At 46.8% G+C, this 26,569-nt stretch overlaps 1 protein-coding gene across 3 annotated transcripts in view; it reads left to right on the forward strand.

The window, feature by feature from the left end:
- The window catches only part of TRAM2 (translocation associated membrane protein 2), a 77,437-nt gene that overhangs the window by 27,025 nt on the left and 23,843 nt on the right, over positions 1-26,569 (forward strand). For 2 of the 3 annotated variants that reach the window (XM_032409669.1, XM_032409668.1), the window contains exon 2: positions 15,362-15,425. In XM_032409669.1, the coding sequence (XP_032265560.1) occupies positions 15,362-15,425 (64 nt within the window). Of the gene's footprint in view, positions 1-15,361; positions 15,426-25,650; positions 25,929-26,569 lie in introns of those variants that run through there. The other variant, XM_032409670.1, reaches the window with a different exon arrangement.

Consider the following 26,569-nt stretch of genomic DNA (forward strand, 5'->3'; position numbering starts at 1 on the left):
TCTTTGAATATCGGTATCCAACAGGAAATTACTTTCTTAACAGTTTCACATGGAGGAGCTCAGACTGGCTTGTCCATTAGGTAACTGATAAAATTTAATTGGTAAATGATGAAATATGGGACAGCTTTTAGAGTTTGTGGCTGGAAATAAAGTTTGAATCTTTATGCTACAATGTTGCCTCGCTTACTTGGAGGGAAGCAACTGTTTCTTTATGTGGGCTTGAGTGGTTTGGGGAAGCATGGTTTTGAAATGCACATCCTGCTGGAATAGGCACATCTCTATTGATGAACTCAGTAGATGGAGACAGTTGACTTTGGGGCCCAGTAGCCTTTACAATAAATGAATGGATGGATGAATGGATAAAAGCTTTAAGGAGTCTGAGGGCCAGATTTCCTTCCCTCTTCCCATTTTAGACTTGTTTGAAACAGATGAGGACAGCTGAGATCTAAAGTTGGCCCACACAGTGGATGGTCCCCTCAAACCGCCATGATTACATTCAGCTGGAAGGTTCCATCTGGAGTCCTCTTCCTGTACTTTCTCAGCACAGTGATTCTTGTAACCGTGAGTCCTCCCCTCTACTTATCTGCAATCTATGTCTCCCCCCCCCCCCCCCGCACACACATACTCTGTGTCTTGCCAGCTTAGCTCAGTCCCTCCCAGAAGTCTTCCCAGAGGAGATCCATAAATCTCCAAACCCAGAGCACTTAACCAATATTTATTGAGTCCTTCCTTTGTGCCAAGGACCCTGGGGGTGCAAATATGAGTAAAACCGGGGTCTCTGCCTTGAGAAAGGGAAAGAGCCTTCCCTTGTCCTTTGCCTAATTGTGTCCTGATCCATGACATCTTTTCTTGCCTTAAAACTCATTTTCATGGATCAAAGTCTTGCTCCGATCCTGAGTTTTTAGAGCTATTGCTCAGGTAGCATGGTGGGTAAGAATTCTGACGTCACGGTCCGATGGATCTTGAGATCCAGTTCCACTTCTGGGCTTGTTAGCTGTGTGCCTTTGAGCAAGTGTCTTAAGCTCCCTGAGCCTCACTTGTTCGGGACAGTATGGCCTCTAGGAGGGTGAAATGAGATCGTTTCTGTGAGAGTTTAAAGCAGTTCCTGGCACACGGTAGGAGCTCCGTAAATAATAATAGTAATAATAGCAGACCCAGCAGCAGTTTTTCTAGAGTGGGAGGTTAAATGAGGTAATTGTGTTTGGTGTTTAGCACAGTGCCTGGCATTTGGTAACATCTTTCACATTAGTTCTTCACAGGGCTGTTGAGGGTTGTATGAGGTAATCATCATATAAAGTGCCTCAACCTTGCCTGGCTTGCAGTAAATGGTCAATAAAAGGTGGTCAGTTTTATCACTTCTGAAATAAGGGAGCCGGGCTAGATTGATCACCTAGCTCCTGATTTTGGTCTCTGAGGGAAGGAAGTGGGTCTTTCAAATTTTTCTATCTCCTGTAGCACTGTGCCTTGCTCAGAGCATGCACTCCGATATTTTTTTTTATTGTTATGTTATGTTAATCACCATACATTACATCATTAGTTTTTGATGTAGTGTTCCGTGATTGTTTGCGTATAACACCCATGCACTCAAGTATTTTGATTGATGGGTTGATTTTATATATTTTTTAATTCTGTTTTTCTGGAGATGTTACTAAACAAAGACATGTTTCTGGAGTGTGAAAAAATGTCTTAGCTAGCTTTGCTCACCTGTGTGCACGCACACACACACACACACACACACACACACTGCTTTCCTTGACACATCCATTTAGAAAACCTGGTGGGGCCATTATAAGATCACTGTGGCTGCAGCCACTACAGGTCTCAGAACGTGGACTTGGCCCACAGCCGGACGCTTATCTGCATGTGGGCGGGTTCTGATTCCGAACCCCATTAGTCCGGCCAGAGACAGTGCAGACCGATGGAATGATAGGAAGCCAGAGGCCTCCTCCTGGCCCTCTGGCCAGCACTGTAACCATTCCCCCCTGGGAACCCACAGGACAGCCATCCTCTTGTAAATCCATCCAGGAGACCCGGCCTCTCCTTCTTTGAAAGTGAATGAAAGTAAAGTCATGGCCACTGAGTGTAACAGTGTAGCTCTGGTTCAGAAGAATTGGTTAGGGGTGCCTGGGTGGCTCAGTCCATTGAATGTCGACTCTTGGTTTACGCTCTGGTCATGATCTCCAGGTCGTGGGATGGAGCCCAGGGTTGGACTCCGTGCTCAGTCAGGAGTCTGCTTGGGATTCTTTCCCCCTTCCTCTGCCTCCCCTGCTGCCCCTCCCCCTGCGAGCACGTACTCTCTCTCTCTCTCTCCTCCTCCCTCCTTCTCTCTCTCAAATAAATAATCTTAACAAAAATAATTGATTAAATAGAGGGCAGAAACATTTTCTAGTCCTGCTGTGAATATAAATGGGGGGGGATTTAATTTTGGTTTTATTTATTCAAGGAGCATTGATTGAGCATCTTCTCTGTATCTGGTGTTTGTATCTAGACACTGTCAGAGTGTCAGAGGGAGCAGGGATCTTGGGGAACTGGGAGGTGTGGGGCCTGATGGGGAACCTGCTTAGGGCCAGTGCTCCCCCTCAGGCATCCCTCTCCTGTGGTTCTAGATGCTCTTTCCTAAAGAAATTTACCTTGGATTGATGTATTCCTCTCCATCTCCCCCTACTTTTCTGCATACCCAACCATTCTTCTCTCCCTGGTCTTTCTCCTCACCACACGTAGGTTCAAGCATCTCCCACCCCTTCCCCACCCCAGCCTCCCCTCTAGCTCCCAGCCACCCATACAAGCAAAATGAACCTCTGTCTCCATCTTCTACTTCACATTCACCTCCATGTACACTGACTTCTTGCCCCCACCTTTTCTATAACATTTACTCTCCAAAGTCCCCAGTCGCCTTCTGGTCCCCAAATCCAATGGACTCTTCATGCATTCATTCATTCCACAAATATTTACTGAAACCTCACTGTGTGCTGAGCACCACTCCCGCTGCTTGGGACCCATCAGGAAAAAAACTTAAGACTGCTAGACTGCTGTCCCCCTCGCCCCCCCGCCGTGCAGCCTGCGTCTCAGCTGCGGGTTGACTTGTTCTCCCTGAAGGTCTCCCTGTGGTGAGCACTGATTCCTTGCTGCGGGCCTCCCTTGGCTGTTGGGGCCCTTTGGGTGTCCTCTGACCTCATGTTGGTCCTTCTCAGTCTCCCCCTCCCAGCCCTGGACTTCTGCTGTTTCTCATTGGTGATACCATCATCTACAATATTTTTTTAAAGATTTATGTATTTCTTTGAGCGAGAGAGCGAGTGCGTATGTGGAGTGGAGGGGCAGAGGGAGAGGGAGAGAGAAGCTCTAAGCAGACTCCGTGCTGAGCACAGAGCATGGAGCTCCATGCGGGGCTCAATCTCACAACCCTGAGATCATGACCTGAGCTGAAATCAAGAGTCAGAGGCTTAACTGACTGCGCCATCCGGGCGTGCCCACCATCTACAACATTTTGAGTAACCAACCGTCCTAATACCTCGCATATTTTACTTAAATTATATGTTTGTGTGCCTGTTTCCTGAGCACGGCCTGAGCACCACTCTTGACTAGTTTTTCACCTTAATTTATTGTGCCATCGAATCTTTGGAAAATCACCCATCCCTGTCCTGTGTCTGCGCCATTACCTTCATCCAGACCTCATCATCCCCTGTTGTAGCAACCTCCTTCCTAAGCTTTCCACACCGCCTGGCTTACCTCCCCTTCCCCAGCCCGTCCTCCACACCCAGAGTGGGATGTGCTCTCTGCAATGCAAATCACTCTGTACTACCTCCCACAGGTAGGATAAAGTCCACTTTTTATACCTGCTGTAAAGGACCCTTCATAGACCTGTTTCCTGCCAGCCTTCCAGCCCCATCACCTTCAACACACAGAGCATTCATTTTTCCTGGGATTCATATTTCCCTTACTTCTCTTAGTGCAAGCAGCCCCTTTGCTGCTTTCTCTTGGCCCATCCATCCCTTCAGGATACAGGTGAGACAGAACCTCGCTGGTAACATTTTCCATGGGATGGAGTGGTTGGGGGAGGTGCTCAGTCCCCGCTTCAGTCAGGGGACCCCCTCTCGTCTCCTGAATGGCTTGCGCGTGCAGTAGTCCCCCTCATCTGTGTGGTTTCAGTTAGGCGCCGCCCACTGTGGTGTGGAAGCGGGTGATCCTCAGACCATCAATAGTAGCCTAACGCTGCGTCACAAGGCCCACGTCGTTCCCCTCACTTCATCTCATTACGTAGGCATTTTATCATCTCACACCATCACAAGGAGGGTGAGTACAGAACACTAAGATATTTTGAGAGAGACCTCATTCACATAACTCTAATTACATACTGTTATAGGTGTTCTGTTTTATTATTATTGTTGTTAATCTCTTACTGTGCCTGATTTATAAATTAATATCATAGGTATGTAGGTTTGTATAGGCAAAAACATGGTAAGTATACGGAGGGTTCGGTACTCTCTGCAATTTCAAGCATCCAGTTGGGGTCTTGGAACATATCCCTCATGGATAAGGGGGGCTACTGTACCCTCTAATAATGGGTACTGGATAATGGATACCATATTGGAAAATGGATAATTTTGTTGTGTTGTAAGTGAGCTTTTACATACTGATTTATCTGACTGGGCTCCACATTTGGGTGTTGCCTTTCCTGCCTGGGATAGGTGTTTGGAGTGGGAGGGGTACGGGGGCATTCTTGTGTCTGGGATTTGAGGGGGTGAAGCTTGGAAAGGTGAAGTGGGGTACCTGTGGGTCCTGTGATGCCGGGCAGGGGGCTTGATTCTCTTGATTCTAGGCACTCGGGAGTCATGGGGGACTGTAGAACAAGGCCTGCAGTGTTTTAGGAAGACGGGCCTGTCATCTTCCCCAGAAAGAGCACTTGAGGATAGTCCTTTAATCTGCCCTCTGCAGGCCGTGGCCTTGGTTCCTGCCTAGGGCGGACAGAACAGTGGCTAATGAGTGAAAGGAGCAGACCCACACCCCGATGCCCAAAGCCTCGTTAGGGGGGAGTCTTTCCTCTCTCCCTCCACTTTGTGTGTCTTTGTGTGGCTCTGTCCTCCCCTCCATCAGCTCTCACTGTGTGATTGTCTTGCATGGAGATTATCTGTGTTTCTTGGCCAAAGCTTAAGGTCACTGGTGTCCCAGGCAGTTCCTGTTTCTTTCTGTATCCCCCTGAAAGAGAGTTGCCCAGTGGGCCCCGGAGGGGGGACACCTGGCCTCCTAGCTCTTTTTCCAAGGCCTGGATTTATTAGCAAGTGGGATGTTGCTCATCAAGCCTTGGATGAGGGTGCCCGCAGCCTCCTGTCAACCCCTGAGGATCAGCTGTGCATTCAGACTGGGGTCCAGGCTGTCCCTCTGATGGTTGGTTTTCTTCCCCGGGTTGTCTTTACCCTGTGTGAGGTCACAGTCAGGCTCCTGGGGTGCTGAGAGGCTGGGCAGAGAAAAAGCACACTAATTTTTAGATGTTATTTAAAATGCTACTTTGTTTCTTTTCTTTCTTTCTTTCTTTCTTTCTTTCATTTATTTATTTGAGAGAGAGAGCATGAGTGGGAGGGGCAGAAGGAGAGAGAATCCCAAGAAGATTCTGTGGCTGAGCACCAAGTCCAGTGCAGGGCTTGATCCCATGACCCTGAGATCACCACCCTAGCCAAAACCAAGAGTCGATGCCCAACTGACTGCACCCCGCAGTTGCACCTAAAATACTACTTTCTATTAGTAAAATGAGTTCTGAAGTAATGTATATAGCTATGTCTTTGGGGTGGGGGGATGGGAGGTAGGAGGAGACGGAGAGGGAGAGATCTTGGAATATGGCATTATACCTAAATACTGACATTTGCCCAGATTTTATTAGGTTTAGGGGTATGGAAGGATTGGTTGGTGGCACAGTGTGGGTAGTATTTACCTCAGGCCCTGCCTTTGGGGTGAGATTTGTATTTTCTGTTTATCTGTAGCACATTTCTCTGGGAACTCTTGCCATTTATGTTGTTATTTTCCTTCTCCACTTTGAAGATGATTTGGAATATCCCCTGTGAATATTATTTGCTGACAAATAGGGATATTTGAGGGCTAGATGTTTTTCATTAACCTTCTTGGCCTTGATTTAATCCACTTGAATCAAATCATCATCATTAAGTTCTGTTCATCAGGTGCTCTCATTCAGGTGGTCCTTGATGGGTCTTTGTGGACTCCTGCAAGACAGGCTGGATGCCAGCCCAGAATGGGGTTATAATTCATGTCCCATAGGAGCAAGAGGCATTGTTGTGACACAGAGAATGGTAGGAAGTAAAGGCTGATGCAGAATCAAGAGGCACATGGGGGGGGGCTCCCTAGGGGGGGTTCCCTGGCCTGACCTCCATTCCTTGCCCTGTGTGGAAGAGGATGGTTCTTACTGGTGTTAGAATGGTACCACGGTGGCCCATTCTCTGGGACCCATCACCTAATAATCCCTTTCACCCGCAGTGGAGTCGGGGTGTGCAGAAACTGGGACAGCAGAGATCACACATCTAAAATTTCTACAGAATGGCTTATTTTTAAAAACTCATTTGCCTTCTAGCCCAGGTTCGCTCAGTTTAAATATGGGCAGAGGTGGACATGCTGAGTCGGGGCCTCTCTTTCGGTGCCCCGACCCAAATGACTAGAGGAATCTGAAGGCTCCCCGGGTGAATCAGCCGTCAGCCCCCCGGCAGGCCTGGTTTATGGCCCCTGGAGATGGGTTCACGTTGCCAGTTCATTTTTCCAGCAAGCTCTAATCCCCATGCCTGGCTCTGCAGACAAAACATGGGGATCGGCACACTGCTGTTTTGAGTAGGAAACTTTCCAGATGGTAGAGAATAATTAAAAATGGTTGCCGCAGATGGATCACTGTCTGCCTTGTCTTTCCTTCCGTGAGTGTAAACAAGCAGGTGAAGGCAGATACACCTGGGCCCCCCTGGTACAGCTACCCGTGCGCATTGGAGCCGCTGGATAATCCTTTCATTTCCCCAAATACCAGGAAATGCCATAAGTGCCTTGAGGATGATTCTCCCTGGCACCCACTCTTGACGATTGACAATGATTAGTGACTTGCTGTCGCAGACACATCTGTGACGATTCGAATTACCCCCTCTTGGTGCGTCCTGCTTTATGGAGCTCAAGCTTCGTTAAAAACTGCAGCTGAGACAACACCCTGTCCCTGGCAGGGGCCCCTCTTCTGCAGTCTAGTCTGAAATGTGACCCAGTCTTCCCTTGCAACCTGAAATCCCACACTCCAGAACCTCTTCATTTTCCTGTTTTGATTTGTAATTGATTTTAAATTATATATTTATCTCATATTTATAGTCTATCTGAACAGGTGGCTTTTGGTCACATTTAAAAATATTTCGTTCAGGGGCGCCTGGGTAGCTCAGTTGTTAAGCATCTGCCTTCGGCTCAGGTCATGACCCAGGGTCCTGGGATCGAGCCCCGCGTCGGGCTCCCTGCTCCGCGGGAAGCCTGCTTCTCCCTCTCCCACTCCCCCTGCTTGTATTCCCTCTCTCACTGTGTCTCTCTCTGTCAAATAAATAAATTTAAAAAATAAAAGTAATAAAAAAATAAAAATACTTCATTCAGACCAATGTGTGTGTGTTAGGAATATCCCCAGCGCAGCCAGTCGTCTGAGCTCTGCCGTGCAGCGTGAGAGAAATGCATCTGAACAACATTGGTATTCTAAGTGATTATTTTGTGTGCATGCTTCTTTATTTTTCTTTGGTTTTCAGCTTCCACATGGAATGGTTTATGAGTATGCCATGCTGTCCAAATGTGGGGAAAGCTATTGGGATGGGGGTGGTGGTGAGGAGACTGAAGTATATAATCAAGTAGGATACTAGAAATATTGATCCAGGGATCTTTTTTGAAGGGGCGGATGAGGGTGTATATATTAAGGCCTTGAGAGAAGAAATACATTTCATGAGAAAGTGTATATGTTATTTAAGGCTATCCGTAAGGCACCTCGTAGGTCAAGTTCAACCTGTGCAAGCGTAGGTTGCTTAAATATGCAGTCTTCTTGAAGTGGTCATTCAGTTGTGGACATAGAGGCCGTGGGGAAGAGCAGTCTTCCCCTAGGCCACCTCCTGTTTTTCAGTACATAATTACCTTCCCAAATTGGGGGTGGATAGCATGACAAATTCAATCTTCAGATGCATCCTTTTTAAAAAGCCCAACTTCAAAGATTTTTAAAAACTCTGTAAGTGACCCTTTCTAAATTCCTGTTTTCCCGGTATAAAATTTAGACCTTGGAACCGATGTGTATAATAAAGCAGGTAATATAATTTTATCATGGCTGTTCTGATTATGGACCTTTCTCAAGCATTCATTGTCATTTTTTAATCCAATATAAAACTGTGATCGTGACTCTTAAGGGTGAGTCTATTCAGCCTTGGGAACATGGGCATGTCGAGAATCTGCGTGTGTGTGTTTGTGTAGCTTTGCTAAATTCTTCTATCAAGGCAGTTTTTCAAGTGAAAAAACCAGAATCTCTAGGCGTTGCTAAAAACCACACAGAAAGGTACTGTCAGAACTCTGCCTCCTGGTTTCAGGCACCCGGCCCTCCCCGCCAGCTTCTGGTCATCCAAAACGGAGGCTTTCAGAAAGCAGGAGTGAAGAGCATCTTTGTTTCAGCTGTATCTGCCTTTTATTGAGTGACGAGGGGCTGCAAACTGGGTACATCGAGTCCCGGTCATAAAAACGTGCGTGCAGGTGACCAGCCAAAGCAGGAGCCTCGGGGAACAAATGCTCCAGGAAAGGGGCTAAAAGACTCTTTATTTAAAAAAAAAAAAAAAAATCTGCCCCACCAATTGGGCGTAACTTTCAAATGTTTTCCTGTCTGACTGAAATTTTCCTATCCACTGCCTCAGCAGCAAGATGCAAAATCAATTTTGGGAAAGTCTGAGTTGAGCCCATTTGGCTGAGCTGGGGGACCAGGACGTTTCATTTGGCCCTCCCCGTGCTTCTCAGGAGGAGAGACCCCAAGCTCGCTGTCCCTCTTGGGGTCAGGGTTCCCCACATGCTGCTCTTTGTGTTCTAGCCCCGAGGTGAGAGTGGTGGTCGTGGGGCGGCAGCTGATGGAACAGAGCTGCTTCTGTGACTCAGGCCTCACACTCCTGTCCTGTCCTCAGTGGCTGGTCCTCCCACCCAGCCCCTTCCAAGTGCCCACGCATGGTTGTGTCTGCCAAGGAATGAAGAGAACCAGCCAAACCTGAGGGTGAAATGCTACCTAAGAGGAAAGCGACGAGTCTGCTTTCATTGCATTTCTTCTCTCTTATCTTTGGTGCCCGGATATCAACTGGCATGGAAGAGACAACAGTTTGGGGCATTCGGAAAGCCTAGGTATGCCTGGGGTCTGTGGCTGGCTGGCTGGGGGGTCAGCTCGAGAGGCCTTGCTTCCTCGCTTTGTCAGATACAGGTCATACCCAGGCCCCGGCCCCACAAGGTGGAGGAGCAGTAATACAGTTGGGACTTTGGGGATGACCTCCAGCAAGTTGTCAGTGTAAGGCTGTGTTCCCAGGGCTTGACAGTAAGTGGGATCCAGAAATGATAGCCTTTTGGACCTGAGCATGGGGAGGATCTTTCAGATTATCCATTCTACCTGACTTGGCCTGATCCTTTCCACCTTATCTGTAAAAAGGGGATATTTTTAGTATCTATTCTGTAGAGCTGTCGTGAGCATTCCATGAAATAATTTATGTAAAGCACCTAGGACCACGCCAGGTGCTGACTAAGCACTTGATAATATTAACTGCCATAACTGTTGTTGTTACGAATGGATGAGAAAACGGGGTCCAGCGAGGTAAAATACCTTTGCCTGAGGTCACCCACCTGCCCTGCAGCAGAACTGGGCCTGGAATCCAAGTCCAGTATGCTTTGCCAGAAGCAGCTATTTTGCTGGCATCTTTGGTCTGGTTGCAAGCAAGAGCTCAGCTTCATGCGCCCCTAACAGAGTACGGCATGTGGAACAGTTTTAGTTTTGTTATGACTACTCAGTCATATGCTCAGTGTCACTGCCTTTGTGCTTGATGCTCTGTTTGAGTTAAAAAGTTCAGCGCAGCTTTCTGTATGTGTGTGTGTGTGTGTGTGTGTGTGTGTGAAGGGAGGGAGGGAGGGAGGGAGATGTGGCCCCTCCTTCATAATTTAGTGTTCTTCCTTTGCATTAGTATATTATTAGCACATTTTCACTTTTAACCTTTCACCCACTGAGCCTGGCGTTTAAAATGCTATTAAACCCAATAATGTTTCCTATAAACAGCCTTAGAGGGATGGGAAATAATTGGAATGACATTTTTAATAGGCTCCTGTTTCTCAGCCCCGTGTGCTCTATGAACCCAACGAGAACTTGCGGAGGGGGCTTGGTCGTTGTTTTGTCCTTGCTCTGAGGTTGGCAGAGGGTTATGGAGGGAGGTTTTGGGGTGCCAAAGGACCTTCTAAAGCACGGAAAGTGGTTTTTATGCTGGAGAAGTAGAACTGCTTTTTTTGAGGAGTCTTTTTGTTTTTTAAATTAATGAACACGGTGAATGAAGGAGCAGATCACGCCTTCCCCCTTCACATGGCTTCAGGAAAGCATAGAGCCAAATTTCTGGCCACGTTTAGCCAGTGAGAAGGACTTCCTGGACTGCATTTTTGTGGATCAGCTTCATTCCTTACTCCTCTTTGCCTTCAGTAGATATTTTTTGGTCCTCTCCTGCTTCTCTTTTATTAGTTGCCATTCTGTTTTATGTGCCATATTGTGTGTATCCTAAGTTTGTTTTTGGAACACATTTTTTAAGACTCAAATTGAACGTGCCTTTTCTGCTTATAAAGTTGTGAGGTCTCAGGAGGCCACTGTGCGCGTCTGTGCGTCTGGGCCCCACTTTTATCTTCTTCTTCTATAAAACAAGGAAACTGACATCAGCTTGCTGAGACGTAGTGAAGTGGGAGCGAGCATGGCTGCCGACAGAGAAGGATGCATGGCCCAGAATGGTTTCTCCTGCTGCTACCCAGGGGTTGGGGATGGAAAAATACTGGAATTTGGTGTTTTTGCTTTAATCAGAGTCCTAGATCCTATTCTCTGAGAATCATGTTCAGAAACCATTTGTTAAGCATTCATCTGTGGTTACTATTATAGCTGCTTGCAGTGTTAGTTCATCAAATAGGTATTTATGAGATACCCTACGACAGGCCCAGCACTGGGGATCCCAGGCAGGGAGAGAGGACATGGATACGAGCATAAATGTGGGCAGATGACAGGCTGAGGGTCAGCTACCTGAGCACAATCCTGGCTCCTCTATTTAATCACTGTGTTCATTTAACAAGTGCTTATCGAGTGCTGGTTGTGTCCTAGGCACTGTTTCAGGCTATGGATCGAAGATAACCAAGACAAGTAAGATCCCCACTTCCCTAGTACTTCTATTCCAGTGAAGGGAGAGTTTAAAAGTAAGTAAAGATAAACCCCATTAAGCTGTACACTTACAATGGGTAAATTTTATAGTGTGTAAATTATACTTCAAAAAGGTGTTTCAAAAGGAAATATCTTGGTCCTCATGGAGCTGGCTGTCAGGTTTGTCCCAACACAGTTGAGCCTCATCCTTCACACATTTTGTGTCTGCTGATGCTCCTGCTTGCTAAAATTTATTTGTAACTCTAAAATCAGCACCGGGCGATTCTGCAGTCGTTTGTGGACACACACACAGCAGCGGAAAATTTGAGTCACCCCACGAGCACGTTCCCAGCTGAAGTCAAACAAGACAATGCTTTGCCTTCTAGTTTCAGCTCTCCTGTTGTAAGCAAGTGTCCTTTTTGTGGTCTCTTTCGTGCCACCTTTTTTTTTTTTTTTTTTTTTTTTTTTTTTTTTTTTTTTGCATGTTTGTGTGTTTTGTTGCTGATTTTGCTGTTTAAAATGATTCTCACCCCGGGTGCTGAAGCACTATTGTTCGTAAGCATGAGAAGGCTCTGATACGCCTCACCGAGAACATGCGTGTGTTAGATAAGCCTCCGTAGGCACGAACTGTAGTGCTGTTGGCTATGGGTTCAGTGTTCATGCTTCAGCAAGATACATTAAATATCGCATCTTTAAAGAAAAATGCACATAAACAAGGTTGTATATTGATGGGTTGATGGAAATGTTGTGACCAGAGACCGTGGGTACCTAACCCTGTATTTCCCCGGGGAGAAACAGTCCCGTGTCCGCTAACTCAGCATCCGCAGTGACTTCATTGAACAGAACTAATGTGAATAACAAGAGGTGACTCTATCTTCAGGACTAGGGAAAAAATACGTGTACAGCCCGTATACCAAATGTCTATCTTCCTCAAAGAAAAAGAAGTGGGATGATTCTTTCAGGAGTTAGAGTAGCAGACTCTATACATTTATATACACCATCAGATCCCATTTTATTTAGATGAACTTTTGGTGTCAAATATTGGTGACCCTGTGAAAAATATTAATGAAAAGTACTAGAATGTGTCAGGAAGTTTTTATTATATACCCAGGTGTTTGTATGTTGACATGAGTCAACATACAAACTTTTGTTTAAAAGTTGACCTACACATTTTCCATGTAGCTAACTGTACTTCAAATACTTTGATGTACATTGAGTAGATTTATATCTTGGCCTATAGGGTACTGCAGTAACCGTTTCACTGACAGAGCTAAAAATGGGATTTAAATGTTATTTATAAGGTGTAGCTCTTTTTAAATTTTTTTCACTCTTTCATCCCTTGCGTCAAGTTATATAAACACAGCTCGAGTTATAATGTCAAAATAAAATGAAATAAATTCCAAATGGATGCATGCGTAGGAAGAGCACTCAGGGATTGGCACCAAATATATGGAGGGAGACATGAACGCGGGCTGCTGAAGGGAGGAAGGCAAAGAACACAGAGGGGTTGTGATACTGGTCAGCCAAAACCTCACGGAGGCCCACTCCACCCCACGAACTTAAAGGATGGGTGTGTTTCCCGGATGAAACTGAATGGAGATTTGTGCCTAGAACATGCGCAGTGTTGGGTAAATACTGTCTTCTTGCCTGTCTGCTTGCCTTCCTCCTCCCTCTTCCCTTCTCCCACTCCCTCTGGCTTCCACGTCTTCTCTCGCAGGGCTGTCAGCCTGAGAAGACAAGGCTTACCCTCGAAGGAGTCGTGGTGGACAGCACTGAGTCAGGCACTTGGGTCAAGGGTGACCACTGTGAGTGGAGTTCAGGAGGGGCACCGCCGTGGCTGGAGTGGGGGGGGGGGGCTGGGCTTCATGACGGCGTGGGTTCCGGTGGGTTAGCAGCCAGATGGTGTCAAGGAGGAGGCTGGGGTGACAGCGAGGTGACAGGGAGACGGCCAGAGTGATGGCAGTGGGGCAGCTCCTGTGAACGAGTGGGGACAGAACAGCTGAGTGAAGCAAGCCAGCCCAGACTCAGCTTTCGATTTTCCATCTTGTCCATTGAGTGGTTCCTGAGCCCTTCCCATGTGCATCTGGGTTAGTCCCTGTGTGCAAGGAGTGGCACGTGAGGAGAACTACAAGGAGGAGACTGAAAGGGTGGTATGGGGGGCATGGTGGAGGGCACCTCCAGTAGAAGAAGGCATCCCCCCCGTGAGCTGTTGGGGAAGGCTTCCTGGAGGGGCTACCTGGGTTATGATGGATAAATAAGATTCTGATCAATAGGATTTGGTGTGTGTGTGTGGGGGGGGGGGTGTAACAAAAGTAGGATACAAAGTGAGAGGGGCTAAAGCCCCCAAAAGGGGTTTGGCTGAAACACAAGCAATTGACTAGAAGGGAGATTGGGAGCCCCCTGAAAAAGGTCTTGTGGACCACAGTAGAAAGGTTTTGGGGTGGAGATCGGGGAAGACCTGTGTATTTGGGTTTTTTTTTTAAGATTTTATTTATTTATTTGACAGAGAGAGACACAGCGAGAGAGGGAGCACAAGCAGGGGGAGTGGGAGAGGGAGAAGCAGGCTTCCCACCGAGCAGAGAGCCCGATGCAGGGCTCGATCCCAGGACCCTGGGATCATGACCGGAGCCGAAGGGAGACGCTCAATGACTGAGCCACCCAGGCGCCCCAAGACCTGTGTATTTGGATAGGGCTTTGTGTTTTCCAGAGCGCCTTCTTATCCCTAGTCTCATTTAACTTTTTCCCTGCGAGCATGACAGAACATGTCCCAGACAACAGCACAAATACACGCCAAGCCTTATGCATCGCTGTGTACAAAGAGAACCTCGCTGCAGAGACATGGGGCTTGTTGACGGGGACAGTGGCCGAGAACAGTCCCCTCCTTCTGGGTGTGTTGAGAGTCCACCCGGGAGGGTCTGCAGTGCGTCGTCCAGTCGGATCCACGCTGCTTTGGCTATGCCCAGTGTGTTTCCCCCCCACCCACAGTACAGCCTTCAGACCTTTTTGCTTAGAGGAGAACCAGTAAGTCTTTATGGCTGAGGTGTATCCGGGGGTGTCCTCCCCTGCTTCGGAACGGTGTGCGTGGGGCTTCTGAGCCCCAGCTGCACATCAGAAACATCTGGGGAGCCTTTAACCACACTAGCAGCTGGGCCAGTGCCACCCAGAGCAGCTTGTGATCTCGTGCACAGGGAGACTGAGGCTCGGGGTCTGAGCTTACACACCTAGCAACGGCAGAGGCAGCATTTGAACCCAGGTAGTCAGTCGATCCTTAAGTCCAAGCTTTGAATCCCCACATTTGGTCAGCTCTTCCCTGCAGGCCGATCTGCCCAAGTACTGATTTGGCTGCTGTTAGCCAGGTGACAAGCATAGACTAGGGACAGCACAAGTAGGATTTTCAAGGCAGCGTTCGAAATAAACAAGCCAGTAGTGTGGGGTGTTAAGTCTGGCCCCCCAGCACAATGGATGTGAACTTAGCAGTTGCGGTTCTCGGTTTCTGAAGCTCGGGTGTAGACTTCGGGGGCTGGTGTGCTGGGGAGACCGCCGCCCCGTGGAAGCTTCTTGAAGTCGGAGTCCTCATTTTCTACCGGCTGCTGTCTTCCACAGTGCCGGGTGCCTAGGACTAACTTAATAAATACTTGAATGGATGGCAGGCAGGTCTATGCCCTTAGCTTGTGAGCTCTCGGCTTGTTTGGTTTCATCTGCAGCAAGTACAAGCCTAGATACCAGCCAGTGCCCAGCACTGTCTTGTTTGTTTTTAGTGCAGGTATTGGGAGGCATGACGTTCAGGAAACACGGGGAAACAAACACACACACACACAGTGCTAACTCCTTCTGAGGTTCTACTGTGTGTAATGGAACAGGTCTGTGGGTCTGAGATGCCAAAGGGAAGGGCCATGGGGGCTGGTAGCAGGATCCGCTTGTTTCTTCTGATGTGACCAAGAAGCTAAATCGGAACATTTTTCCTTTATTTTACAGGTCACCGCCAAGACTGCCTTCCTATTTATTTTACCTCAGTATAACGTTAGCGTGCCTACAGCAGGTAAGAAAAGCCCGAGTCTCTGTCTTGCCCTGGCCCCGTCAACTCTGAAGGCCTCAGAAAACTTACTGTTCCTGTGTACGTGCATGAGCGTGTTAGCGATCGAAGCTCAGCCTCCCACATCCTAGCACCGCTAAGAGACAGCCGCGGGCCACGCGCAGCCCTCGGCCCGCGGCTCTGCCCTCTCGGGGTCCTCAGGCCCCGCCATCAGGAACCGGGCACTGCACCCCTCTTCCAGTAGCAAAGCGCTGGGCGTCCTCTTGATGAATAAAGGAGGAATTTTTGTTTGGTGAATCTAGTTCTTCACTGGTACAGAGGGGAATCATCTTGACTTCGAGGGGAGAGTCTCTTCTTTGCCTGACTCTCCCAGTGACTAGCTGAAGGATTCTGGGGGCAAATCCCTTACCCGATGGCCTACGGAGGATGTAGTCCCTGGAGTGAAACTCGGGGAAATGGGGCTTCGGGGGCAGCCCAATCAGTTCCTTCGTCTGAGAGTCAAGCTGAGGGGCGCTAGCGAGAGAGGAGGAGAACTCCATGCTCAGGAGAGGAGAGACAGGAGCCCCCATGGCCAGTGCAGGTGGTCAGGAAACAAGGCCAACGCTTGCTCGTCCCGAGGCGCGCTCCAGCCCTGGCGGCCACCGTGGGTTGTGGCGCTCGGTGCCATGCGGCCTGAAGTCACATTCTGCCTTCTCTGCTCCTGCCCTTCGGCTCTTTTATTAAAATTGAAGTAAAGTCGACACACAGGTGTTACATGAGCTACTCCTGTCTCTTGAAAATCCTAGTAACTAAGACACCTCTAGATCCAGGGGTACTTAGATGATTTACTCGAGCACGAGCAGGGGGAGGGGCAGAGGGAGAAGGAGAGAGAATCCTCAAGCAGACTCCCCGCTGAGCGCAGAGCCCAGCAACTTGGAGCTCGATCCCAGGACCCTGAGATCATGACCTGAGCCAAAATCAAGAGTCAGACGCTTAACCGACTGAGTCACCCGGGTGCCCCCTTTTTTTTTTCCTGTTTTATTTTGTTTTGTTTTAAAGAAAATTGTGATAAAATACACATAACACACAATTTACCATATTAACCCTTTTTAAGTGTACAGTTCAGGGGCATTAAGCACATTCACACTGTTGTGCAACCATCACCACTGCCCATCTCTAGAACTCTCTTCATCTTGCAGCACTGAAACTCCGTACTCATTAAACAGTAACTCCCCACTCCACCCCCACCCGTGCTACTTCCTGCCTCTCTCATTTGACTACTCTAGGTAGCTTATGTAGGTGGAATCATAGAGTGTTTGTCTTTTTGTGACTGGTTAAAATTTATATTTGTAGATAAACATTTTTCAAAATACATGAATGGGTCAAGTACTATGCACATTTTAAAGGTTTTATATATACATTGTGTGATACATGACACTCAGAGGAAATTTATAAAATGCAGATAAACATAGGAAGATAGAAATCACACATGACACCACCACCCAGCTAACTACTGCAGTGCATGAGTATTGATTCATAACCCACTATTTTTGATTTTAGTATATGATGAGCCTTCTTCCCATGCCATTAATTATTATTCTATTCAGTAAGATATTTTGAAAAGCTGCAGAGCATTTCCTTTTTTTTTTAAAGATTTTATTTATTTATTTGACAGAGAGAGAGAGCACAGGCAGGGGAGTGGGAGAGGGAGAAGCAGGCTCCCTGCTGAGCAAGGAGCCTGATGCAGGACTCGATCCCAGGACCCTAGGGTCATGACCTGAGCCGTAGGCAGTTGCTTAACCGACTGAGCCACCCAGGTGCCCCAGCTGCAGAGTATTTCTTAATAGGGATTACCACAAATTATCTATTCAATCCCATATTATTGGATATTTAAGTTTCCAGCTTCTGTTGTAGACAGTGCTACAGTAAACATTCTTGGGACTAAATTTTAACATGCATTTCTGATTATTTTCTCGGGATACATTCCTACTACTTGAATTTCTGGGTCAAGTACTATGTACATTTTAAAGGTTTTCTATATGCATTGCCAAAATACCCTCTGTCATCTAATTCTTATGACCCATAACTCCTAAGCTTTTAAGGTTTTTTTTTTTTTCAAATTTAAAATGGAGAGGCTTTTTTTTTTTTTTAGTGTCAGGATGCCGATTTATTAATTTATAAAGAGAGATCCAGCTATCGAATGTTGTGTTGGTATTTTCATTGCATTTCTCCCTGAAGTCCATTTATATGGGAAGCCAGGTCATAACCCAACACTGCTTTATTAATTTAGCATGAGAAACTATTGTCCTGGGGACCACAGCAGCTGATGTGCGTGTGACCAGGGCATGCTTTTATTATAGGAAGGGCCTCAGAGATACTGTGGGTTTGGTTCCAGACCACTGTCGTAAAATGAATAGTGCAGTAAAGCATATCAGATGAACTTTTTGGTTTCCCCATGCATATAAAAGCTGTGTCTACACTCTAGCCTGTTAAGCGTGCAATAGCATTATGTCTAAAAAGCAGATTCGCACCTTAAGTAAAAAGTTTATCGCCAACAAATGCTAACCATCATCTGAGCTTTCAGTGAGTTGTAATCTCTGATCACAGATGACCGCAGCAAACATAATAATAACAGAAGCCTTTGAAATATTTTAAGAGTTACCAAAATGTGACACAGAGGCAAGTGAGCAAATGCTGTTGGGAAAATGGCCCCGATACACTTGCTTGACACAGGGTGGCCATTAAGCCTTCAATTTGTAAAAAAAATGCAGTGTCTGCAAAGTGCAATAAAGCGAAGTGCAATAAAATGAGATATGCCTGCGTTTGTAAAGCCAGATCACGAGTGGAGGGTCGATTTCTGAGTCTGAAACTTTCCCAGAGAAATTAGCAGACAAGTGATATTCTCAAAGAGTCCATCTCCTGCTGGGATGAGAAGGTAGACTTCTGGCTCCAGGGCTGAACCTGGAACCTCTGAGCATAAAGAGCTTCCCACCAGGATTTAGAGGTTTGCCACTGTTGATCATATCATGCTCTCATTTATTTTGTTTTGTTTTAAAGATTATTTATTTGAGAGAGAGAGAGAGGCAGGGGGAGGGGCAGAGGGAGAGGAAGAGAGAGAATCCTCAAGCAGACTCCTGGCTGAGCGTGGAGCCCAATATGGGACTCGATCCCAGGACCCTGAGATCATGACCTGCGCTGAAATCAAGAGTTGGATGCTCAACCGACTGAGCCACCCAGGTGCCCCTCATTTGTTTGTTTTAAATAATTAATTAATTGATCAATCCAGACGAATGTTTGTGTGCCTCCTGTGCTCTAAGCCCTGGGTGTTAAGTAATTTACAAAACATGTCTGATTTCTTTTCTTCCTTTTTTAAAGAAATTGTTATTTTAAATTTTCATTAAAAAGCAATCTGGGAGGGGTATGACCTATTTGTAGATGAGCAAAGAGGTAAGAATTACATCTGAGTTCTGGGAAACCATGAACAAGCAAGCAGAGAGTGAAATGAATTAAAGTTTTTAATTTTAATTTTTAATTTTAATTTTTCAATTTTTTTATTTGGATATAGTTGACATACAATGTTACGTTAGTTTCAGGTGTGCAACTTAGCGATTAGACAAGTTTATACCTTGTGCTAGGCTCACCGCAAGTGTAGCTGCCATCTGTCAGCATTCGGTGCTGTTACCGTATCACGGGCTACATTCCTTATGCTGTGCTTCTCTTCCTGTGACCCTTCTTTCCATAACTAGAAGCCTGTCTCCCCTTCCCCTTCCCCCATTTTGCCCATTCGCTTCCCTTCTCCCTTCAGGTAACCATCAGAGAACAATACAGTTTGTTCTCTGTATTTATAGGTCTGATTCTGCTCTTTTTTCATTTTTTTTTCCTTCTTCCTCTTCCAATCCTCCTCCTCTTCTTCTTCTTCTTTTTTTTTTTAAGTAGGCTCCATGCCTAGTGTGGAGCCCAACGCAGGGCTTGAACTTACAACCCTGAGATCAAGACCTGAGTTGGGGTCAAGAGTCAAGACGCTTAACCAACTGAGCCACCCAGGAGTCCTTGATTCTGCTTTTTGTTTATTCATTTGCTTTGTTTTTTAGATTTCACATATAAGTGAAATCATATGGTATTTGTGTTTCTCTGATTTATTTCACTTAACGTGGTACCCTCTAGGTCCATCCTTGTTGTCATAAATGGCAAGATCTCATTTTTTTTTTTTTATGGCTGTGTAATATTCTGTTCTCTCTTTCTATTATACACACACACACACATATGCCCCACGTCTTCCTTATTCATTCATCTATGGATGAACACTTTGGTTGCTTCCATGTCTTGGTTACTATAAATAATGCTGTAATGAACATAGGGATGCATATATCTTTTTGAATGAGTGTTTTTGCTTTCTTTGGGTAAGTATCCAGTAGTAGAATTATTGGGTCATATGGTATTTCTATTTTTAATTTTTTGAGGAGCCTCCATGCTGTTTTCCACAGTGGTTGGACCAATTTACACTCCCACCAGCAGTGCACATGGATTCCCTATTCTCCACATCCTCACCAACACCTGTTAGTTTTGTGTCTGATTCTAGCCATTCTGACAAGTGTGAGGTATTCTCTCATTGTTTTGATTTTCATTTCCCCGATGATTGGTGATGTTGAGCTACTTTCCACGCGTCTGTTGGCCATCTGTATGTTTTCTTTGGATACATGTCTGTTCCGGTTCTCTACCCATTTTCAATTAGATTATTATTATTTTTTTTTTTTGGCATGGAGTTGTAGGAGTCCTTTACATATTTTAGATATTAGCCCCTTACCAGATAGATCACTTGCAAGTATCTTTTCCCATTCTGTAGGCTGCCTTTTTGTTTTGTTGACTGTTTCCTTGGGTGTGCAGAAGCTTTTTATTTTGGTGTAGTCCCAATAGTTTGCTTTTGCTTTTGTTTCCCTTGCCTCAGGAGACATTTCTAGAAAAATGTTGATATAGCCCATGTCAGAGAAATTACTGCCTGTGTTCTCTTTTTGGATTTTTATGGTTTTAGGTCCCACATTTGTGTGTGTGATGTCAGAAAGTGGTCCAGTTTCATTCTTTTGCATGTGGCTGTCCAGTTTTCCCAACACCATTTATTGAAGAGACTGTCTTTCCCCCATTGTATATTCTTGCCTCCTTTGTCATAGATTAATTGACCATATAAGCGTAGGTTTATTTCTGGGCTCTCTCTTCTATTCTATTGATCTGTGTGTCTATTTTTGGTGCACAGAACACGTCTGATTTCTGATTCCTGGAGCTCACCATTTATTAGGGAGGGATTGATAATAAGCAAGTAAATAATAAAAAATTATGGTTGTGGTAGGGGTGGTGAAGGGAATAGATAAGCTTATGTGTGATAAAGAAAAATGAAAAAGTAAGGACAGAAGCTGTTGCTGAGAAGCTGATATTGGAGCCGAGTATGTGTGATAAGTTGTGTTGGGGGCATAGGGAGAGAGTCCAGGCAAGAGAAAGAACATTCCAGGCACAGGGATTAGCATGTGTGAAGGCCTCAAGTGAGAAACAAATATCTTGGCACGTTCTAGTGCCTGAAAACGAAGACCAGTGTGACTGGAGCCAGCTGGGTTTGGCATTTTTCTAGGGTGGGGTTATTGGATTCTGCTCCTGGCATCCTCCTCCAGGCCAGAAGAAGGCCTGGGTAAAGGTGAAGGTACATTTACATTATAATCCATACTGAAATGAGGAGGTTTCAGTTACTTTAGAAAGAGAGGATAAAGTATTGTTAAATAGCCTATCTCTTGCTTAAATCTTGCCATTTGGGGCAAGTTGAAATATGACAAGCAAATAATCAAGAGAAGCAATGAAATCAGAACGGCCTGCTTAATTTTGTGTTGGGCCTCCTTAAGCACCAGCTCGGTACGGTCATGTTTGGTTTGTAAGTACGGGAGGAAAGCAAACTTCTCATGGGAAAACAGCAGTTCACAATAACAGGTCTGTTGAGGTTGTGATTTTTAGAGCCCTCCTCCCAAGTCTCTTTAAGGCTGAGGGTGCTTGGGAACATATCCTTTTTGTATAACCTGGGTAAATTCCGGTTTCTAAGGTTTCTTTAAATTATGTGTAACTTGTTCAGTTCAACATTTATTTATTTGTTTTTCAATTCGACATTTATTTATTTATTTTAAAAAGATTTTATTTATCTGAGATAGAAAGAGAGAGCGCAAGAGCAGGGGGAGCGGGAGAGGGAGAAGCAGACTCCCACTGAGCAAGGAGTCCGAAGTTGGACTCGACCCCAGGACCCTGGGATCATGACCTGAGCCGAAGGCAGACACTTAACCGACTGAGCCACCCAGGCGTCCCTTAATTGGACATTTAGTAGAGCAGTGGCTGTGTTCATAGAAAGCGGTTTCCCATCTCTGAATCCCCATGTCTTTCCTTGGCTGAGGTTTTCAAGTTCTGCGGACAATAGCTAATGGTAAATGCCTCTCTCCTTCTCTCTTCCCTCCTCCCAGCTCCCTGCATCTGTGTATAGGGCTAAGGTCACAAAAGTGCCACAAACTGGGTGGCTTACCAACAGAGATTCATTGTCTCACAGTTCTGGAGGCAAGAAGTCCAAGGTCAAGGCATCAGCAGGGCCACGCTCCCTCTGCAGGCTCAGCCCTGGCTTCTGGTTCCTTGGCTTGTGGCTGCAGAACGCCTGTCTTCATATGGCATTTGCTCTGCGTGCATGTCAGTCTCCGCATCCACGTTTCCCCTTTTTATAAGGACATCAGTCACATTAGATTAGGGGCCCACTCTACCCCACTGTGACCTCATCTTCACTCATGGCATCTGCTACGCTTCTATTTCTAAATAAGGTCACGTTCTGAAGTGGCGGGGGTTAGGACTTCAACAGATGAATTTGCAGGGATGCAATTCAACTCATAATACCAGCCATAAATGTATGATTTTGTCTCATTATAATGAGCTGGCTAAGAAGATTAAGCCCCATTCAGAGAGATGGGCATTACTCTTGTAGTAATAAGTTGTGCGCATCCTGATGGAATGCCTGTCATGCTTCATCTTTGTGTTTTTCTTTAAAGTCAACAGCAATGAAGCAGGAAGTGTTCCTTATTACCAAATCCCTGCTGTCCTTATTCCCATTTTGCTACCCTGTTAGGGTTGCCAGACTTAGCAAACAGAAATCCAGGACTGCCAGTTAAATCTGAATTTCAGATAAACAGTATTTTCTTTTTTCTTTTTTTGTATGAGTATATCCCAGATTATACATGGGACATAGTTATACTAGAAAATTCTTTATCTATCTGAAATTTAACTGGTCTTTTTTTTTTTTTTTTTTTTTTAAGTAGGCTCCACTCTGGGCTGGGCTTGAACTCAACAACTCTGAGATCAAGACCTAAGCTGAGACCAAGAGTTGGGCGCTTAACTGACCCAGGTACCCCAGTCGTCTTGTGTTTTATCTGGCAACCACACACCCTTATCTGGCAAGGAATAAAATGTCCAGTTTTTGGCCTTACCATTAGACACCAAGTCTTCTTTCTGATTAAAATACCACAACGTGTTGGTGTTATGGCCAGAAATAGAATGTAAAAGCTCAGAAGAAGATTCTTTACACAGACAGACCCTTCCGTCTAATCCAGAGCAGGTGACTCCGGATGGGTTTTTACAAGGTTGAGCATTTACAAGGTTGTTTTGGGTTGTGCCACTAATCTGCCGAATGACTCAAGGCCTGCTAGCTTTTCATCTGATCTAGAACAAGTGACCCCAAATGGGCTTAACATTTATAAGGTTGTTTTGGGTTGTGCCGCTAATTTGCTCCCTTGTTTTGGGTGAACTGTTTAACATTTGTTGTCTCCATCTTTCATCTGCAAAATTGAGAGCTATGGTCACGGTCTCAAGCCCATGTGTTTTCTGATTGCAGGAAGCCCCGAGAGTCCTCTTAAGTGCTTGCCCCTCAAATTGTCCTTGGACCTGCACCATTCACATTACCTGGGAAGTTTTTAGACATGCAGGCTCCCAGGCCCCACCACACAACTACTGCGTCAGATCTTGCTTTTTTTTTTAAGATTTATTTATTTATTTGAGAGAGAGAGAGTGTGCTGGCACTTGAGCAGGGGGAGGGGCAGAGGGAGAGAGAGAATCTCAAGCAGACTCCCGGCCAAGCATGGAGCCCAATGCGGGGCTCGATCCCAGGCCCCTGAGATCATGACCTGAGTGGAAAACAAGAGTCAGCCGCTTAATGGACTGAGCCACTCAGGCGCCCCCAGATCTTTCTGTTTAAGGAGAGCCACAGGTGATTCCTGTAAAGACGGAAAAGTGCTGTTATCAGTGCCTTGCCTAAAAAGCACCAGGCAGGCTTTGAACCGACCCTGTGCTTCGGACCTCAAAGGTAAGACACGGAGACCCACTCGGTCCTGTAACTCGTTTGTATGTTTCTGTGCTCTTCCAGTTTTGGTTCTTCTAGAACTCTTTGGTCTCCGGGGGCGGGGGGGCGCGGGTGGTGGTGGAGGGCGGTGAGGAGTACCATGGGGTAGATGTGGTTTCGAGCTGGGCCATAGCTCCCCAAGAAGTCATGGCCACGTTGTAAGGCAGTGTGGGCAGGGTCACGGCAGCTGTACGTTCCTGAGCCTGTTCCTGCACCCCTCGATCAGCGAGGCTGAGGGACCCCTTCAGGAGAAGGGTTTGTTTTGTCGTCCTCAGAGGTGACGAGGACACATCCCTGGCTCGCGTGGTCCTCGGTGGCTTTATCGCCCCCAGCTGCCGGGCGACATTTTGTAGCTAGGGATGCAAAGGCCGGGGGCCTCCCCCGCCAGAGCCTGGCCGTGGTTCTCATGGTCCTGGTAGGACGAGACGCACACGGCTGTAAAAGCCCCGCAGACAGATGGTTCTCAGGCCTCGTTCAGCTGAACGCCTTTGTCCAGGGCTCAGCGTGTTTTTGTTCCCTGCGCTGCCTGGCAGGAATTAGTCTTGTCTCCTGCTCGTATCACGTCCTTGAAAGACTGGCATCACGTATCAGACTGAGCCCCTGTTTGTCAGATAAGCTTGTGGGGGACAAAAGGGAAGAGACAGGTGGGCAGCAGTGGCTCTGGAGGTGGAGACAGAGCAGGCTCCCCACCCTGGACCTGTGGCCTACCCAGCTGGAGGATACTCGAGGCTCACCTAGCCTGGCCCCATCCTTTTTCCCCTGAGGGGGCTGAGACACACAGAGAGACCTTCCCAGGGATCCACCACAGGCTGGGCTGCTCCCACCCCATGCAGCACCAGGGCCCGGGCAAGCCGTGGGAAGGCTGGGTTTGCCAAGTGGGGTGGTGGGGGGGGGACCCACCAGGGAGGCAAAGACCTGGCTCTGTCCTGGCCCCTCGGGCCAAACGGCCCCCAAGATTCCCTTTGGCCCTAGAGTCCTGTCTGTATGAATAAGAAAAAAACCCACATTCCCCAGTGTCCCTGGCCTTATTGGTCAACCATCTGAAAAAGAGTGGGGAGCCTCTGACCCAGGACTGATAGCCAGTGACCCCCATCCGTAAACTGAAACTTGTTCTTGCACTTCCTGCCTTCCTCTGTTTGGTCTGCTCAAACTACCACAGACTAGGTGGCTTAAAACAACAGAAACTTACTTCTGCCCGGTCTGGAGGCTGGAAGTCTGAGGTGAGGGTGCCAGCAGGGTCAGGTGAGGGCCCTCTTCCAGGCACAGACGTCTTGGGGCCTCCTGACAGGGTCGGGGGGGGGCAGGGAGCGCTGTGGGTTCCCTTGTAAGGGCCCAGCCCCATCCACGAAGGCTTCACCTCGTGACCCAGGCACCTCCCGAAGGCCCCGACCTGTAACACCTTTACATTGACGTGAGGACATTAGGACTCCAACATGTGAATTTGGGGCTGGGGGAGGACACCTTCACGCCAGGGCCCCTGTTATCGAAGCCTAACAATTGTGTAGAAAAGTGGACAAACCATAAGTGGTCAGCTCAGTGAGTTTTCACAAGGTGAACACGTCAGAACCTCCAGTGACCCCTTCCAGCCTAGACCTGATTTTCTCCATTTGCCTGTTACAGCCCAGAGCATTCATCCCCTTCAGTGTGCGGTTCTAGAGGTTTAAGTAAGTGGAACCCCTGAGTGGCTGTGGCTGAGGGCTCACCAGCCAGAAGCCTAGCAATGGCGTCCTTGACCTCCTGCCTCCTCTTCTCTTGGCGAATTTTCTTGCCCTTTCCCTTCCCTCCCCCACACCCTCTGATCCAGACCCCACCCCACGTTTTTACTTCTTCACATTCTCGCCTTTCCTGATCCAATCTTGTCTATCTAGCTTTGATAATTGTTTTCTTATTCAGTTCCTACTGAAATTTCATTCCTAATTAACAGTGCACTTGTTGACATTGTTATTTTTATCCAGGGGGAGGAAAAAAGCTGTGATTCTAGGTCTTTCTTTCTCTTTTTTTTTTTTCTTTTGTATGTGATCCTTGAGTTATTTTTCCTTTATGGCTCTCAATGAATTTTTCTTTTTTTTTTTTAAAGCTCACGCTTTCCCTTCCTGTAGGTGTTCTCCGCGTGCTGCGTGTTGTCTGCTCAGGTGGGTTGTAGATAGAAGCCTCATGTTTGTAAACTGCAGCAGGGACTGAGTGTGTGCTTGGCACCTAGGAGTTATTGCTGTATTTCTTCCCTGAAGGCCCTGGGGCGGGGGGTTTGCAGCCTTGTAAAAAGGAATGGTACTTCAAGAAAACAATTCCAAAGTTAGGCCCTTTATTTCCAAATTCTCTTTACTGCTTCTCTCACTTCATGAAAATATCCTTTTCTTACCTATTTTACTAGAAAATTGGCAAAAATGTATCCCGAGTCGGGTAATACGGGGTTAAAATGGTAACCTTGACAAGTCCTCTGCTCGATCCTCAGTTAACTGGGTGGAGGGGGGCGTGAGGAAGGATCGGATGAAGGCACGTAATTTTTGCTAGGGCTGCCGTAACAAAGGACCACAGACTGAGTGGCTTCAATAACAGAAATTTATTGTCTCACAGTCCTGGAGGCTAGAAGTTCCAAGATCAGGGTGTCGGCAGGTTGGTTCATTTGAAGGCCCTGAGTGAAGGCTCTGTTCCAGGCCTCTCCTTGGCGTACGGATGGCCATCTTGCGTGTGTGTGTGTGTGTTTGTGTGTGTGTGTGTGTGTGTCTATATGGCCAGTTTCCCCTTTTTGTAAGGACATCAGTCAGATTGGGTT

Source organism: Phoca vitulina, unplaced genomic scaffold, assembly GCF_004348235.1.
Source record: "Phoca vitulina isolate PV1807 unplaced genomic scaffold, GSC_HSeal_1.0 scaffold11, whole genome shotgun sequence".
Taxonomy (NCBI): Eukaryota; Metazoa; Chordata; class Mammalia; order Carnivora; family Phocidae; genus Phoca; species Phoca vitulina.